Genomic DNA, 13,178 nt, shown 5'->3' on the forward strand with positions numbered 1-13,178 from the left:
TGAATTTATTAATTTTTTACCCACAGGTAGACTTTAAGGAAGGCAGGCTCAGAGAAATTGTATTAAGAGGATTTGCCTGGGAAGTCATTCAGTCACATTTAAGTGCCCACATCTAAGTATAAATCTCTCATTAGGTGCAGTGAGGGGATCAAAAAAGGAAACATAACTTCCTCCATGCACTCTAGTTAGAGAGAACATATTCTCACATGAAAATCACTCAATGTTTACAAAAACATGCATGTAAAATAGAAAACTGAGAATAAAGATTGATTGTATGTTGTGACTAGTGAGTGAAATAACGAGGAGAATTAGAAAGCAGGATGCATTATACATTGGGGGAACGTAATCTTCACAATTATCTCCAAATCATTCAAATGAAAAGCAGATCTAGTTTAGGCACCTCAGAATTTTGAGAAGTATTATTTTTCATATATCTGAAGTTTCAAGATCACTGGATGGTAAAAATGCTGACCAAATAGAAACTCATTTCAGGTCATACACCTCTTCATGATGGAAGTTTTTGCTGATTCTATTCTAGCGAACCAGGACTATAACAGCAGCTGCCACTTCTTAATTCACCAATCCAGGTTCTGCAGTTGACACATTAACTGGAATAAATCAGTTGGGAATTCTTTCTCTCATTTAATTATTTATTTATTTTTTTCCACCTGGCAACTTTCATTTAATCATTTAATGATTTTTAATGATTGTTATTTTCATCCTAGACACCAAACACAGACATACATAGACACCCTGTTCTTCCCTTTACTAATCATTTTTGGTTAACTTTGACGTCATATTGTACACTTCTGTGTTCATTTCTAAATACCTTACTACATATACTGAGGTCTGGTCATTACCCTATTCTCACATTCCAATTCACCGTCACTATATATTCCTTTCCTTGGAACATTTCCTTTTAGCTATTCAACTTTAGGGAACTGAGGAAGTTACTTTAGTTTCACAGGTCTTTAAAGAGGTGGTTGGACTATATTTGAAGTTTTCAAACTTATCTTGACCCACAGTAAGAAATACATTTTTATATCATGACAAGATTCACATAAACATACATATATTTAACTTTAAAATGTTCTGTAAAGCCATATTTATTCTCATGAATGATGATGTACTGATTTTTTTTTGTTTTTTAGAATTGAGGTAAAATTTATATAACATAAATTCCACCATTTTAGTCATTTAAAAATATCCAATTCAGTTGTCTTTAGTAGATTCACAATGTTGTTCAACCATTAGCATGATCAAACTTCAGAGCATTTTCAGCACCCCAAAAAGAAACTTCATACATATTAAGCAGTCTCTCCCCATATTTTTTTCTATTTTATTTCATTTGCTTTCAAAATAATCCTGAATGAGACTCACTAAATTGGTCTTAAGATCCACTGGCCAATGAACCCCAACTCAAAGTCTGAAATAACTGTGAAATAATTGCTGAGAGGAACTCTACTTCTATGAATCTATCCCTTGATAGACACTGTTTCTCTCCAGGTGAAATCTAGTTTAGAAGATTCCCACTGAAATTTCCTGAGATGTCACTTTTTTTTTTTTTTTAAACTCATGCAGGCATGTATTCAACACTTACTAAGAGCTTAAATGGAAGGGAAATTTAAAAAATAGTCTCTACCTTCAGAGGGTTCACAGTGTAATAGAAAAGCCAAACATGAAAGTAAATGAGTATAAATGAAAGAAGGGGAAGTGATCAGTTCTATCTCGCAGAGTGAGGAGGGGATGGAATTAAGTTTCATAGAGGCCAAACTTTAGAAAGAATGTGCAGGTGTCTTCTCATTGTCATTTAGACTTCTGCTCTAGAAATCTTATTCTCAATGTTATTTTCCTACAATGGACTCTGCAAGTTCTAGAAAGACAGCACTATATATAGAAATCTGTTTTCATATTGGCCAAGAAGGAATACAGAAATGAGGGAAAGGGAGAAAAGAAGGAAACAAATAAACTAGCATTTACTGAGAAGTTGTTATGTGTTCAACACATATATTTTCTTACTTAAACTTCCTAGTTAATTTCTCAAAGTATATACATGTTTTCATCCACATTTTGCTCAGAGCAAAAACCTCTCATGTCTTACTCTATTTTGGCTGTGTAGGAACCCATATATTTACCAAGTGAGACAGGGATATGTGTCCCAAAGTTTGGTACTTAACTGTGAAAATTTTCACTAATCATTTCTTTAATTTGCCAATGATGTATGATCCTTTAGAACTTGAACTTATTCTTTCTTGGGAAGTGAGCTATGATATATCAAAGTCATTATAATTTGGGAAGGCAATTAATGACGGTATTTGTAATCCATGACTGTGAGAATCCAGATAGAAAGGAAGAATAGACAAATGTAAAGTGATTTGAAGAAAGACATTCTTTTTATTTTTATTTTTATTTATTTTTTTTTTTATTTTTTTTTTTTTGAGATGGAGTCTTGCTTTGCCAGGCTGCAGTGCGGTGGCGTGACCTCGGCTCATTGCAACCTCCACCTCCTGGCTCAGGCGATTCTCCTGACTCAGCCTCTTGAGTAGCTGAAATTATAGGCATGTGCTACCATTCCTGGGGTTTTGCTATATTGGCCACGCTGATCTCAAACTCCTGACCTCAGGTGATCTGCCTGCTTCGGCCTCCCAAAGTGCTGGATTACAGGTGTGAACCATCATGCCCGACTGAAAGACATTTAACTGATATTCACACAGGGAGAGTTTCCCTCCACATTAGTCAGATAGCCAGAAAGGGGAAGTGATTTTTGATTTTTTAAAATCACAGATAAATGGGTCTCCTGTTTTCAAGAAGACAGTCTTCCTTGTGGCACTTTGCTTGGAAGTTATTTCTTGCTCCAGTGAAAAGCTGAGGGAAATAAAGAGTTCCTGATCTGCTGAGAGTAGACCACAGGAAATCACCACCTAGAACTATCAGAGATCTGAATGACATCAGAGCAGCATGTGTAATAAGTAGGCTTAAAAGATGCAGAATTGACCATTGTTTGGGGTGGTCTAGATAACAGTAGATCCACTTTGCACAGAAAATGTGACCAAGGACCACTCTATTTGACCAGGAGGCTGAATGAGTGGGGTGTGGGTGAGGCTGCAGATGGAAAGAGACCTCTCATAGGGAGCAGGAAGACAAAAAGACTACCTAATATAAGAATGAATACAAAGCATAGGGAACACAAGCTTAGAATATCAAGGCATGAAAATAGCAGAAGCAACATAAACATTGCCTCAGAGACAAGGTGAGCAAGTTTTGGGTCATAGTAGTTACGCAATAAACAAACATATGAGAAGTTTTATGGCTTCCAGAGTTACCAGCAACTGAGAAAAATTCAAGTACATCAAAGATGTGGATAACTCTGGCTGGCAAAAAGAGAACATTTGAAAAAAGAGAGTAAGAATGTAGAATTAAGAAGAAATGGAGATAGTTTTTCAAGTGCTTATTAGGTATTATACAACGTGCTGAGTGCTTTACTTCTTAATACTTGAAACCACCTAAGAAAGTAGGAGATACCATCTCCATTTTATAAATAAGAAATCTGAGGCTTAGACTTCATGTTTGTGTAGTTGGGCCAGGCCTGTATCAAGTTAGCAAAAAAAAAACAAAACAACAACAACAACAAAAAAACAAAAAAACCCAAAAAAACAGAGGTACGCAAAAGGGACACCTTTTAATAGGGAGTTAATAGAAGAAGATTTAAGAAGTTAATATGACATACTAAGATAAAACAAAATAAAATCGGGGAATGCTGGGAAGATGGCCGCCTAAGAACAGCTCAGGACTTCAGCTACCAGTGAAAGTGCAGAGGGTGAGTGGACGCCGCACTTCCAGATGAACTCTTATTGCCCACAGACCAGGAGATACCCAGGCAGAGGGGTCGCCAGCGTCGCAGTCCCAGCCGGTGCGGCTGTTTTGGCCCCCGTGGGGCTGATTCCGCCCGCGCAGCTGCTGTGACCATGCCCTGTTGCTGCAGTTCTCTGTACCAAAGCCACTGGTCTGGGAGCCCTCTTAGCTGGCGAGCAGAGCCCTGAGACGGCAGAGCTGCCGATTCAGCTGAAATAGCGAGTCAGGCCAGGAGATTCCTAGGCAAAAAATCTGCCAGGAGCCGGCGCCGCAGTTCGAGCCGACTCCGTGAGTCGCAGCACGGGAGATCCCGGCGCCCTTTCAACAAGCGACCGGAACGCAGGGTCCTTCAACTTAAAAGAAAAGACTCTGAGTCAGGGAGCCAGGTGATCAGGCTCGGTTGGTCCCACTCCTCCACCCCCAACAACAACCAAAACAAAAACAGTAATTGGAAACCCTCTGGGTTGAGCCCTTCAAACCAAGCACAGCTGAACTGGGACGGTCCCGCTCCGTGGGGGAGGGGCTTCCGCCATTACTGAGACTCTCCACCGCTACGGAGGCAGGCTGCCATTGCCGAGGCAACCCGCCGTTGCCGAGGCAACCTGCCACAACAGAGAGAGTCCTCCATAACAGAGGCGGGGCCACCATTGCCCAGACAGTTCTAACTACGCCCATATAAAAAGGACTACAGGGAAGAGCTCAGGGCAGCTGGGCAGAGCCCACAGCAGCTCAGCAAAGCCCCTGCAGGCAGGCAGAGGCTAGGCGTGCTGCTAGCTGGGCGGGTCCGACATGAAAGAAAAATCAAAAAAGGCAATAGTGCAATGGAAACTCATAAACCTCCAACTCCCTGGGACAGAGACAGACAACAGGTGGATAAACCCACAAAAATGGGAAGAAACCAGCGCAAAAAGGATGAAAACTCCCGAAACCAGAACACCTCTCCTCCTAAAAGGGATCACAACTCCTCACCAGCAAGGGAACCAGACCGGATGGAGAAGGAGGGTGATGAAATGACAGAATCAGACTTCAGAAGGTGGGTAGTAAGAAACTACAGTGAGCTAAAAGAACATGTTCTAATGCAACGCAAAGAAAATAGGAACCTTGAAAAAAGATTGGACGAACTGCTGACGAGAATGGACAGCATAGAGAGGAGTATAAGTGAATTGATGGAGCTGAAAAACGCAACACGAGAACTTCGTGAAGCATGCACAAGCTTCAACAGCCGAATTGACCAAGCAGAAGAAAGGATATCAGAGGTCGAAGATCAACTCAATGAAATAAAAGGAGAAGGCAAGAACAGAGAAAAAAGCGCAAAAAGGAATGAACAAAACCTTCAAGAAATGTGGGACTATGTGAAAAGACCTAATCTACGTCTGATAGGTGTACCTGAATGTGATGAAGAGAATGAATCCAAGCTGGAAAATACTCTTCAGGATATTATCCAGGAAAACTTCCCCAACCTAGCAAGGCAGACCAATATTCAAATCCAGGAAATACAGAGAACACCACAAAGATATTCCTCAAGAAGAGCAACCCCAAGGCACATAATCGTCAGATTCACCAGGGTTGAAATGAAAGAGAAAATGCTAAGGGCAGCCAGAGAGAAAGGTTGGGTTACCCACAAAGGGAAGCCCATTAGACTCACAGCAGATCTCTCAGCAGAAACCCTACAAGCCAGAAGAGATTGGGGGCCAATATTCAACATCCTTAAAGAAAAGAACTTTCAACCCAGAATCTCCTATCCAGCCAAACTAAGCTTCATAAGTGAAGGAAAAATAAAATCCTTTGTGAACAAGCAAGCACTCAGAGATTTCATCACCACCAAACCTGCTCTACAAGAACTCCTGAAAGAGGCTCTACACATATAAAGGAACAACCAGTACTAGCCACTCCAAAAACACACCAAATGGTAAAAGAGCATCAACACAATCAAGAATCTGCATCAACTAACCAACAAAACAGCCAGGTAGCATCAAAATGACAGCATCAAATTCACATATAACAATACTATCCCTAAATGTCAATGGACTAAATGCCGCAATCAAAAGACACAGACTGGCAAATTGGATAAAAAGCCAAAACCCATCAGTGTGCTGTATCCAGGAAACCCATCTTACATGCAAGGATACACAAAGGCTCAAAATAAAGGGATGGAGGAAGATCTACCAAGCAAATGGAGAGCAAAAAAAGGCAGGAGTTGCAATTCTCATCTCTGATAAAATAGACTTTAATGCAACAAAGATCAAAAGAGACAAAGAAGGACATTACATAATGGTAAAAGGATCACTGCAACAAGAAGAGCTAACGATCCTAAATATATACGCACCCAATACAGGAGCACCCAGATACATAAGGCAAGTTCTTAATGACTTACAAAGAGACTTAGACTCCCACACAATAATAGTGGGAGACTTTAACACCCCATTGTCAATATTAGACAGATCAACCAGACAGAAAATCAACAAGGATATCCAGGACCTGAATACAGACCTGGAACAAGCAAACCTAATAGACATTTACAGAACTCTCCACCCCAAATCCACAGAATATACATTCTTCTCAGCACCACATCACACCTACTCTAAAATTGACCACATAATTGGCAATAAATCACTCCTCAGCAAATGCAAAAGAACAGAAATCATAACAAACAGTCTCTCAGACCACAGTGCAATCGAGTTAGAACTCAGAATGCAGAAACTAACTCAGAACCGCACAGCTTCATGGAAACTGAACAACTTGCTCTTGAATGTTGACTGGATAAACAATGAAATGAAGGCAGAAATAAAGATGTTCTTTGAAACCAATGAGAACGAAGACACAACATACCAGAATCTCTGGGACACATTTAAAGCAGTCTCTAGAGGAAAATATATAGCAATGAATGCCCACATGAGAAGAAAGGAGAGATCTAAAATTGACACCCTATCATCAAAATTGAAAGAGCTAGAGGAGCAAGATCAAAAAAACTCAAAACCTAGCAGAAGACAGGAAATAACTAAGATCAGAGCAGAACTGAAGGAAATAGAGACACAAAAAACTCTTCAAAAAATCAATAAATCCAGGAGCTGGTTTTTTGAAAAGATCAACAAAATAGACAGACCACTAGCCAGATTAATAAAAAAGAAAAGAGAGAATAACCAAATTGATGCAATAAAAAACGATAAAGGGGATATCACCACAGATTCCACAGAAATCCAAACCATCATCAGAGATTATTACAAACAACTCTATGCACATAAACTAGTAAACCTGGAAGAAATGGATAAATTCCTGGACACCTGCATCCTCCCAAGCCTAAACCTGGAAGAAGCCGAAACCCTGAATAGACCAATAACATGGTCTGAAGTCGAGGCAGCAATAAAGAGCCTACCACCCAAAAAAAGCCCAGGTCCAGATGGGTTCACAGCTGAATTCTACCAGACATACAAGGAGGAGCTGATACCATTCCTTCTGAAACTATTCCAGACAATCCAAAAAGAGGGAATCCTTCCCAAATCATTTTACGAGACAAACATCATCCTGATACCAAAACCCGGCAGAGACTCAACAAGAAAAGAAAATTTCAGGCCAATATCCATGATGAACATAGATGCAAAAATCTTCAATAAAATACTGGCAAACCGATTGCAACAGCATATCAAAAAGCTCATCCACCATGATCAAGTAGGATTCATCCCGGGAATGCAAGGCTGGTTCAACATACGCAAGTCCATAAACGTAATTCACCACATAAACAGAACCAAAGACAAAAACCACATGATTATCTCGATTGATGCAGAGAAGGCTTTTGACAAAATTCAACAACCCTTTATGCTAAAAACCTTCAATAAACTAGGTCTTGATGGAACGTATCTCAAAACAATAAAAGCTATTTACGACAAAACAACAGCCAATATCATACTGAATGGGCAAAAACTGGAAGCATTCCCTTTGAAATCTGGCACTAGACAAGGATGCCCTCTCTCACCACTCCTATTCAATATAGTACTAGAAGTTCTAGCCAGAGCAATCAGGCAAGAAAAAGAAATAAAGGGTATCCAAATTGGAAAGGAGGAAATCAAATTGTCTCTATTTGCAGATGACATGATTGTATATCTGGAAGACCCCATCATCTCAGCCCAAAATCTCCTGAAACTGATAAACAACTTCAGCAAAGTCTCAGGATACAAAATCAACGTGCAAAAATCACAAGCATTCCTATACACCAGTAATAGACTTCAAGAGAGCCAAATAAAGAACGAACTGCCATTCACAATTGCTACAAAGAGAATAAAGTACCTAGGAATACAACTAACAAGGAACGTAAAGGACCTCTTCAAGGAGAACTACAAGCCATTGCTCAACGAAATAAGAGAGGATACAAACAGATGGAGAAACATTCCATGTTCATGGTTAGGAAGAATCAACATCGTGAAAATGGCCAGACTGCCCAAAGTAATTTACAGATTCAACGCTATTCCCATCAAGCTACCAATGACTTTCTTCACAGAACTGGAAAAAAACACCTTAAACTTCATATGGAACCAAAAGAGAGCCCGCATAGCCAAGTCAATTCTAAGCAAAAAGAACAAAGCAGGAGGCATCACACTACCAGACTTCAAACTATACTACAAGGCTACAGTAATCAAAACAGCATGGTACTGGTACCAAAACAGAGATATAGACCAATGGAACAGAACAGAGGCCTCAGAGGAACTACAACATACCCACAACCATCTGATCTTCCACAAACCTGACAAAAACAAGCAATGGGGAAAGGACTCCCTGTTTAATAAATGGTGTTGGGAAAACTGGCTAGCCATGTGCAGAAAGCAGAAACAGGACTCCTTCCTGACACCTTACACCAAAATTAACTCCAGATGGATTAAAGACTTAAACATCAGACCTAATACCATAAACACCTTAGAAGAAAATCTAGGCAAAACCATTCAGGACACAGGTGTAGGCAAGGACTTCATGACCAAAACGCCAAAAGCAATGGCAACAAAAGCCAAAATAGACAAATGGGACCTAATCAAACTCCACAGCTTCTGCACGGCAAAAGAAACAGTCAGTAGAGTGAATCGGCAACCAACAGAATGGGAAAAAGTTTTTGCAGCCTACCCATCTGACAAGGGGCTGATATCCAGAATTTACAAAGAACTAAAGCAGATCTACAAGAAAAAAACAAACAAGCCCATTAAAAAATGGCCAAAGGATATGAACAGATACTTTACAAAAGAAGACATACAGGAGGCCAACAAACATATGAAAAAATGCTCATCATCACTGGTCATCAGAGAAATGCAAATCAAAACCACATTGAGATACCATCTCACACCAGTTAGAATGGCGATCATTAAAAAATCGGGAAACAACAGATGCTGGAGAGGATGTGGAGAAATAGGAACACTTTTACACTGTTGGTGGGAATGTAAATTAATTCAACCATTGTGGAAGACAGTGTGGCGATTCCTCAAGGACCTAAAAATAGAAATCCCATTTGACCCAGCAATCCCATTACTGGGTATATATCCAAAGGATTATAAATCATTCTACTACGAGGACACGTGCACACGAATGTTCATTGCAGCACTGTTTACAATAGCAAAGACATGGAACCAACCCAAATGCCCAACGATGATAGACTGGATAGGGAAAATGTGGTACATATACACCATGGAATATTATGCAGCCATCAAAAACGATGAGTTCACGTCCTTTGTAGGGACATGGATGAACCTGGAAACCATCATTCTCAGCAAACTGACACAAGAGCAGAAAATCAAACACCGTATATTCTCGCTCATAGGCGGGTGTTGAACAATGAGAACACATGGACACAGGGAGGGGAGCACTACACACTGGGGTCCGTTGGGGGGAAATGGGGGAGGGACGGGTGGGTGGGGAGGTGGGAAGAGATAGCATGGGGAGAAATGACAGATACAGGTGAGGGGACGGAAGGCAGCAAAGCACACTGCCATGTGTGTACCTATGCAACAATCTTGCATGTTCATCACATGTACCCCAAAACCTAAAATGCAATAAAAAATAAAATAAAATAAAATAAAATAAAATAAAATAAAATAAAATCAAACCAAGCAAACTTACTCTTGGGCCTGGTGCTCCAGGTGGGCCCTAGAACACAGCAAATTTAAAAAAAAATACATATTTATTTAGTAGACATCTCAAGGTAAGCATACAAGCATCATGGTAAATAGACATAAATGAAAATAAACTCACTGGAGGCCCTGGTTGACCTCTCGGCCCTTGAGGACCCTGGAGAAATGGAGACAAATACAAGATATATATATTATACTTTCGGTTGGGTATAAACAAGAGAACTAATATTCAACTCTGTCATGCCTTTCGTGTCAGGCAAGTCATACAAATTAAAATTGTTTTAGTATTCTAAAAGTTATATGCTCCTGTACTTACCTATCATCCATATTCATAAACAAGCTGAATATTTTCCTGTTTCATTGATATTATTAGAAACTTAATTTACTCATTTTAATAAGATATAAGTGTAACATTTTTAAATACTAGTAATGTCTAAGGATGTTTTTCCTATTATTTCTAACTACCACCCACTGAATCATCAAATATAGAAAGTTCAGTGCTCTTAGTTCAATTTCCTTCATCCACCTATGAACTGGCTACCAGCTCTTGTTGAGTTCACCTGAAAATCTCTCCAAAATAATACTTCTGCATTTTTATAGATAGTTAAATGAATGGATGAAACTAAAATTAATTAGTATTAATTTAGAAATTAGAAAAGTTAAAAGGCATATAGCAAAATGTCAAAAGTTATATTGACATTTTTCAAAATAAAGCAATAGTAATTACTGTAAAAAATGCTCAAAGGCTCTGTATGTCTGTTCAAAAGTAACTTAGATGTTCAGCTAAATGTTAAGAGTATATTGAGTCAAACTCCAATTATGGTTAAAAGATAGCAAAGCAACACTTATCTTCAGCTGAGTTTTGGGAAATGTTGATACCATGCTTGACTTAGTATTAAGTATCTTGTATTGCCAAAGCTGTTAATCCTAAATATATTGTGATAGCCAGAACAAACAATACATAGTAACTTGAAAAGAGTAGAGTACTCCAACACTACACCTGTGAGGTATGTCTTAGTTTATCTGGCTTATGATTACAATTTTAAGGAGAGAATGTATAAAACGTGTACATAATTAAACAAATGAATGATGTTAAAATTAATATCAGTTAATTTTAATACTAGTTAATGCTAGTTAAAATTAATACTAGTTAATACTAGTTAATTTAAACATCATTCATTCATTTAATTATCAACCAATGCATGTACTTCAGATGCTGCATGATAGGTCACAGAAATGTCATGTTGGAGATAGGCTTTTAAATATACAGAAGTCAATGTGAAATTGGTTATGTATGCTTCTCCATTTTGAATTAATAATGTAAAAATAATAAACAATTGTGATAGTCCATTCCACTTAGCAAGCTTCTGACATTTGCAAAATATCACTGATGGTTCAGTACAAAATATATATCTTATTGTTGACTTCAAAATAGGAATTTATCATAGAAAAATAAGAAATGATTTCTACTGTTGATTTTATAAAGTTCATTTCAGCTTGTTATCCAGAACAAGTCAGATCACCACAAATATGATCAAACAAAATATTTCAAACCCAGCAAGATAGGGCAGGGCAACCCCAATGTAACCACATAGGTTAGGGAAACTAGCCAAGTTTTAAAAAAATATGATTCTAACAATATGACATTGTATTAATTCTTTTTTATTACTCTAGCTAATACACCATTAAGATGAAGTGATTCACTTTCTCTTTATTCCAGATAAAGCAGTTTATTGGCCAGGAACAGTGGCTCATTCTTGTAATCCTAGCACTTTGGGAGGTCAAGATTGGCGGATTGTCTGAACTCAGGAGTTGAGACTGGCCTGGGCAACGTGGTTAAACTCCCTCTCTACTAAAAACAAAAAAATTAACCAGGTGTGGTGACGCATGCCTGTAGTATCAGCTACTTGGGAGGCTGAGGCACAAGAATTGCTTGAACCTGGACGACAGAGGTTGCAGTGAACCAAGATCACATCACTACATTCCAGCCTGGGTGACAGTGAGATTCTATCTCCAAAAAAAAAGTAGTTTATAACAACACTATGATTGTGTATGTTAATTTTCTTTTTCTTTCTTTCTTTCTCTTTGAGACATAGTCTCACTCTGTTTCCCAGGCTGCGGTGCAGTGGTGTAATCTCGTCTCACTGCAATCTTGGCCTCCCAGGCTTAAGCGATTCTGCTGCCTCAGCCTTCCAAGTAGCTGGGGCTACAGGCACAAGCCATCATGCCCAGGTTTTTTTTTTTTTTTTTTTTTTTTTTTTTTTTTTTTTTTTTTTTTTGTATTTTTAGTAGATACGGGGTTTCACCATGTTGGCCAGGCTGGTCTCAAACTCCTGGCCTCAAGTGATCTACGTGCCTTGGCCTCCCAAAGTGCTTGGATTACAGGCATGAGCCACCAGGCCTGGCCATCTATGTTAATTCTGAAGGGGAACCAAATTACTCTGAATGGTTATGGTGGTGATTTGATTACATTTAAAAAACTGCCTATGAAAGTAGATTCTCTTTCCACTTTATCCCAGAATTTACATATGATCCTCCAAAAGTAACATATTTTATCAGTATACTTTAAAAACATGTGTAGGTGTATATCCTTAAACTTGAGTATGTTACAATCTTTTCCTTTTTGTAAATTTTTTTATTTCATTTCCTTTTGTCATTTCCCTTATGTAAATGCAATCTTAATTTAGCTTCATGATCTTTATTTTAGGCTGGCTCAGTTGCACAGAGCTTCTCTTTTCTCATTTATCAACAGCTGTTTATAAGTGCTGCACATTTGGATCTCAGAGATCTAAACTGTGATATAATAGGTCTAGTGAAGATAATCATCAAGGTTCACTTTTTCTTCCTGATGTGTGTATTTTTTAAATATTTAAACTTTCTTTAGAGGAGCTTCCATCGGAGGATATTTAGCAGCATCTTTATCGTCTACCCACTAGATGCCACTAACATCTCATTTTTTTCCCCCAGTTGTTACAACCGAAAATTTCTCCAGACATTGCCAAATGTCTCCTAGGGGGTTAGGGGGACAAATGGCTCCTGCTTGAGATTCATTGGTTTGAAAGGAAATTTTAGTGATATTAAATAAGATTAAGTAGATAATAGATGAACTAGATAGTAATGTAATTAGTATGGAATAAGTGAGCATCACAAGTCATAGGGCGTGACTGTGAACAAGAACAGAAACTCTTCAAGCTGTTATGTGGTCTAGGTGGAGGATATATA

At 38.6% G+C, this 13,178-nt stretch overlaps 1 protein-coding gene across 2 annotated transcripts in view; it reads right to left on the reverse strand.

Annotated features, from left to right (window-relative positions):
* The window catches only part of COL24A1 (collagen type XXIV alpha 1 chain), a 400,711-nt gene that overhangs the window by 21,963 nt on the left and 365,570 nt on the right, over positions 1 to 13,178 (reverse strand). For both annotated transcript variants that reach the window (XM_074381116.1, XM_039473942.2), the window contains 2 exons: positions 10,078 to 10,113; positions 9,946 to 9,972 (listed from right to left, as the gene is read on the reverse strand). In XM_074381116.1, coding sequence (XP_074237217.1) covers positions 9,946 to 9,972; positions 10,078 to 10,113 — 63 coding nt within the window. The remainder of the gene's footprint in view (positions 1 to 9,945; positions 9,973 to 10,077; positions 10,114 to 13,178) is intronic.

The sequence above is a fragment of the Saimiri boliviensis genome, chromosome 11 (genome assembly GCF_048565385.1).
Source record: "Saimiri boliviensis isolate mSaiBol1 chromosome 11, mSaiBol1.pri, whole genome shotgun sequence".
NCBI classification, from domain to species: Eukaryota; Metazoa; Chordata; class Mammalia; order Primates; family Cebidae; genus Saimiri; species Saimiri boliviensis.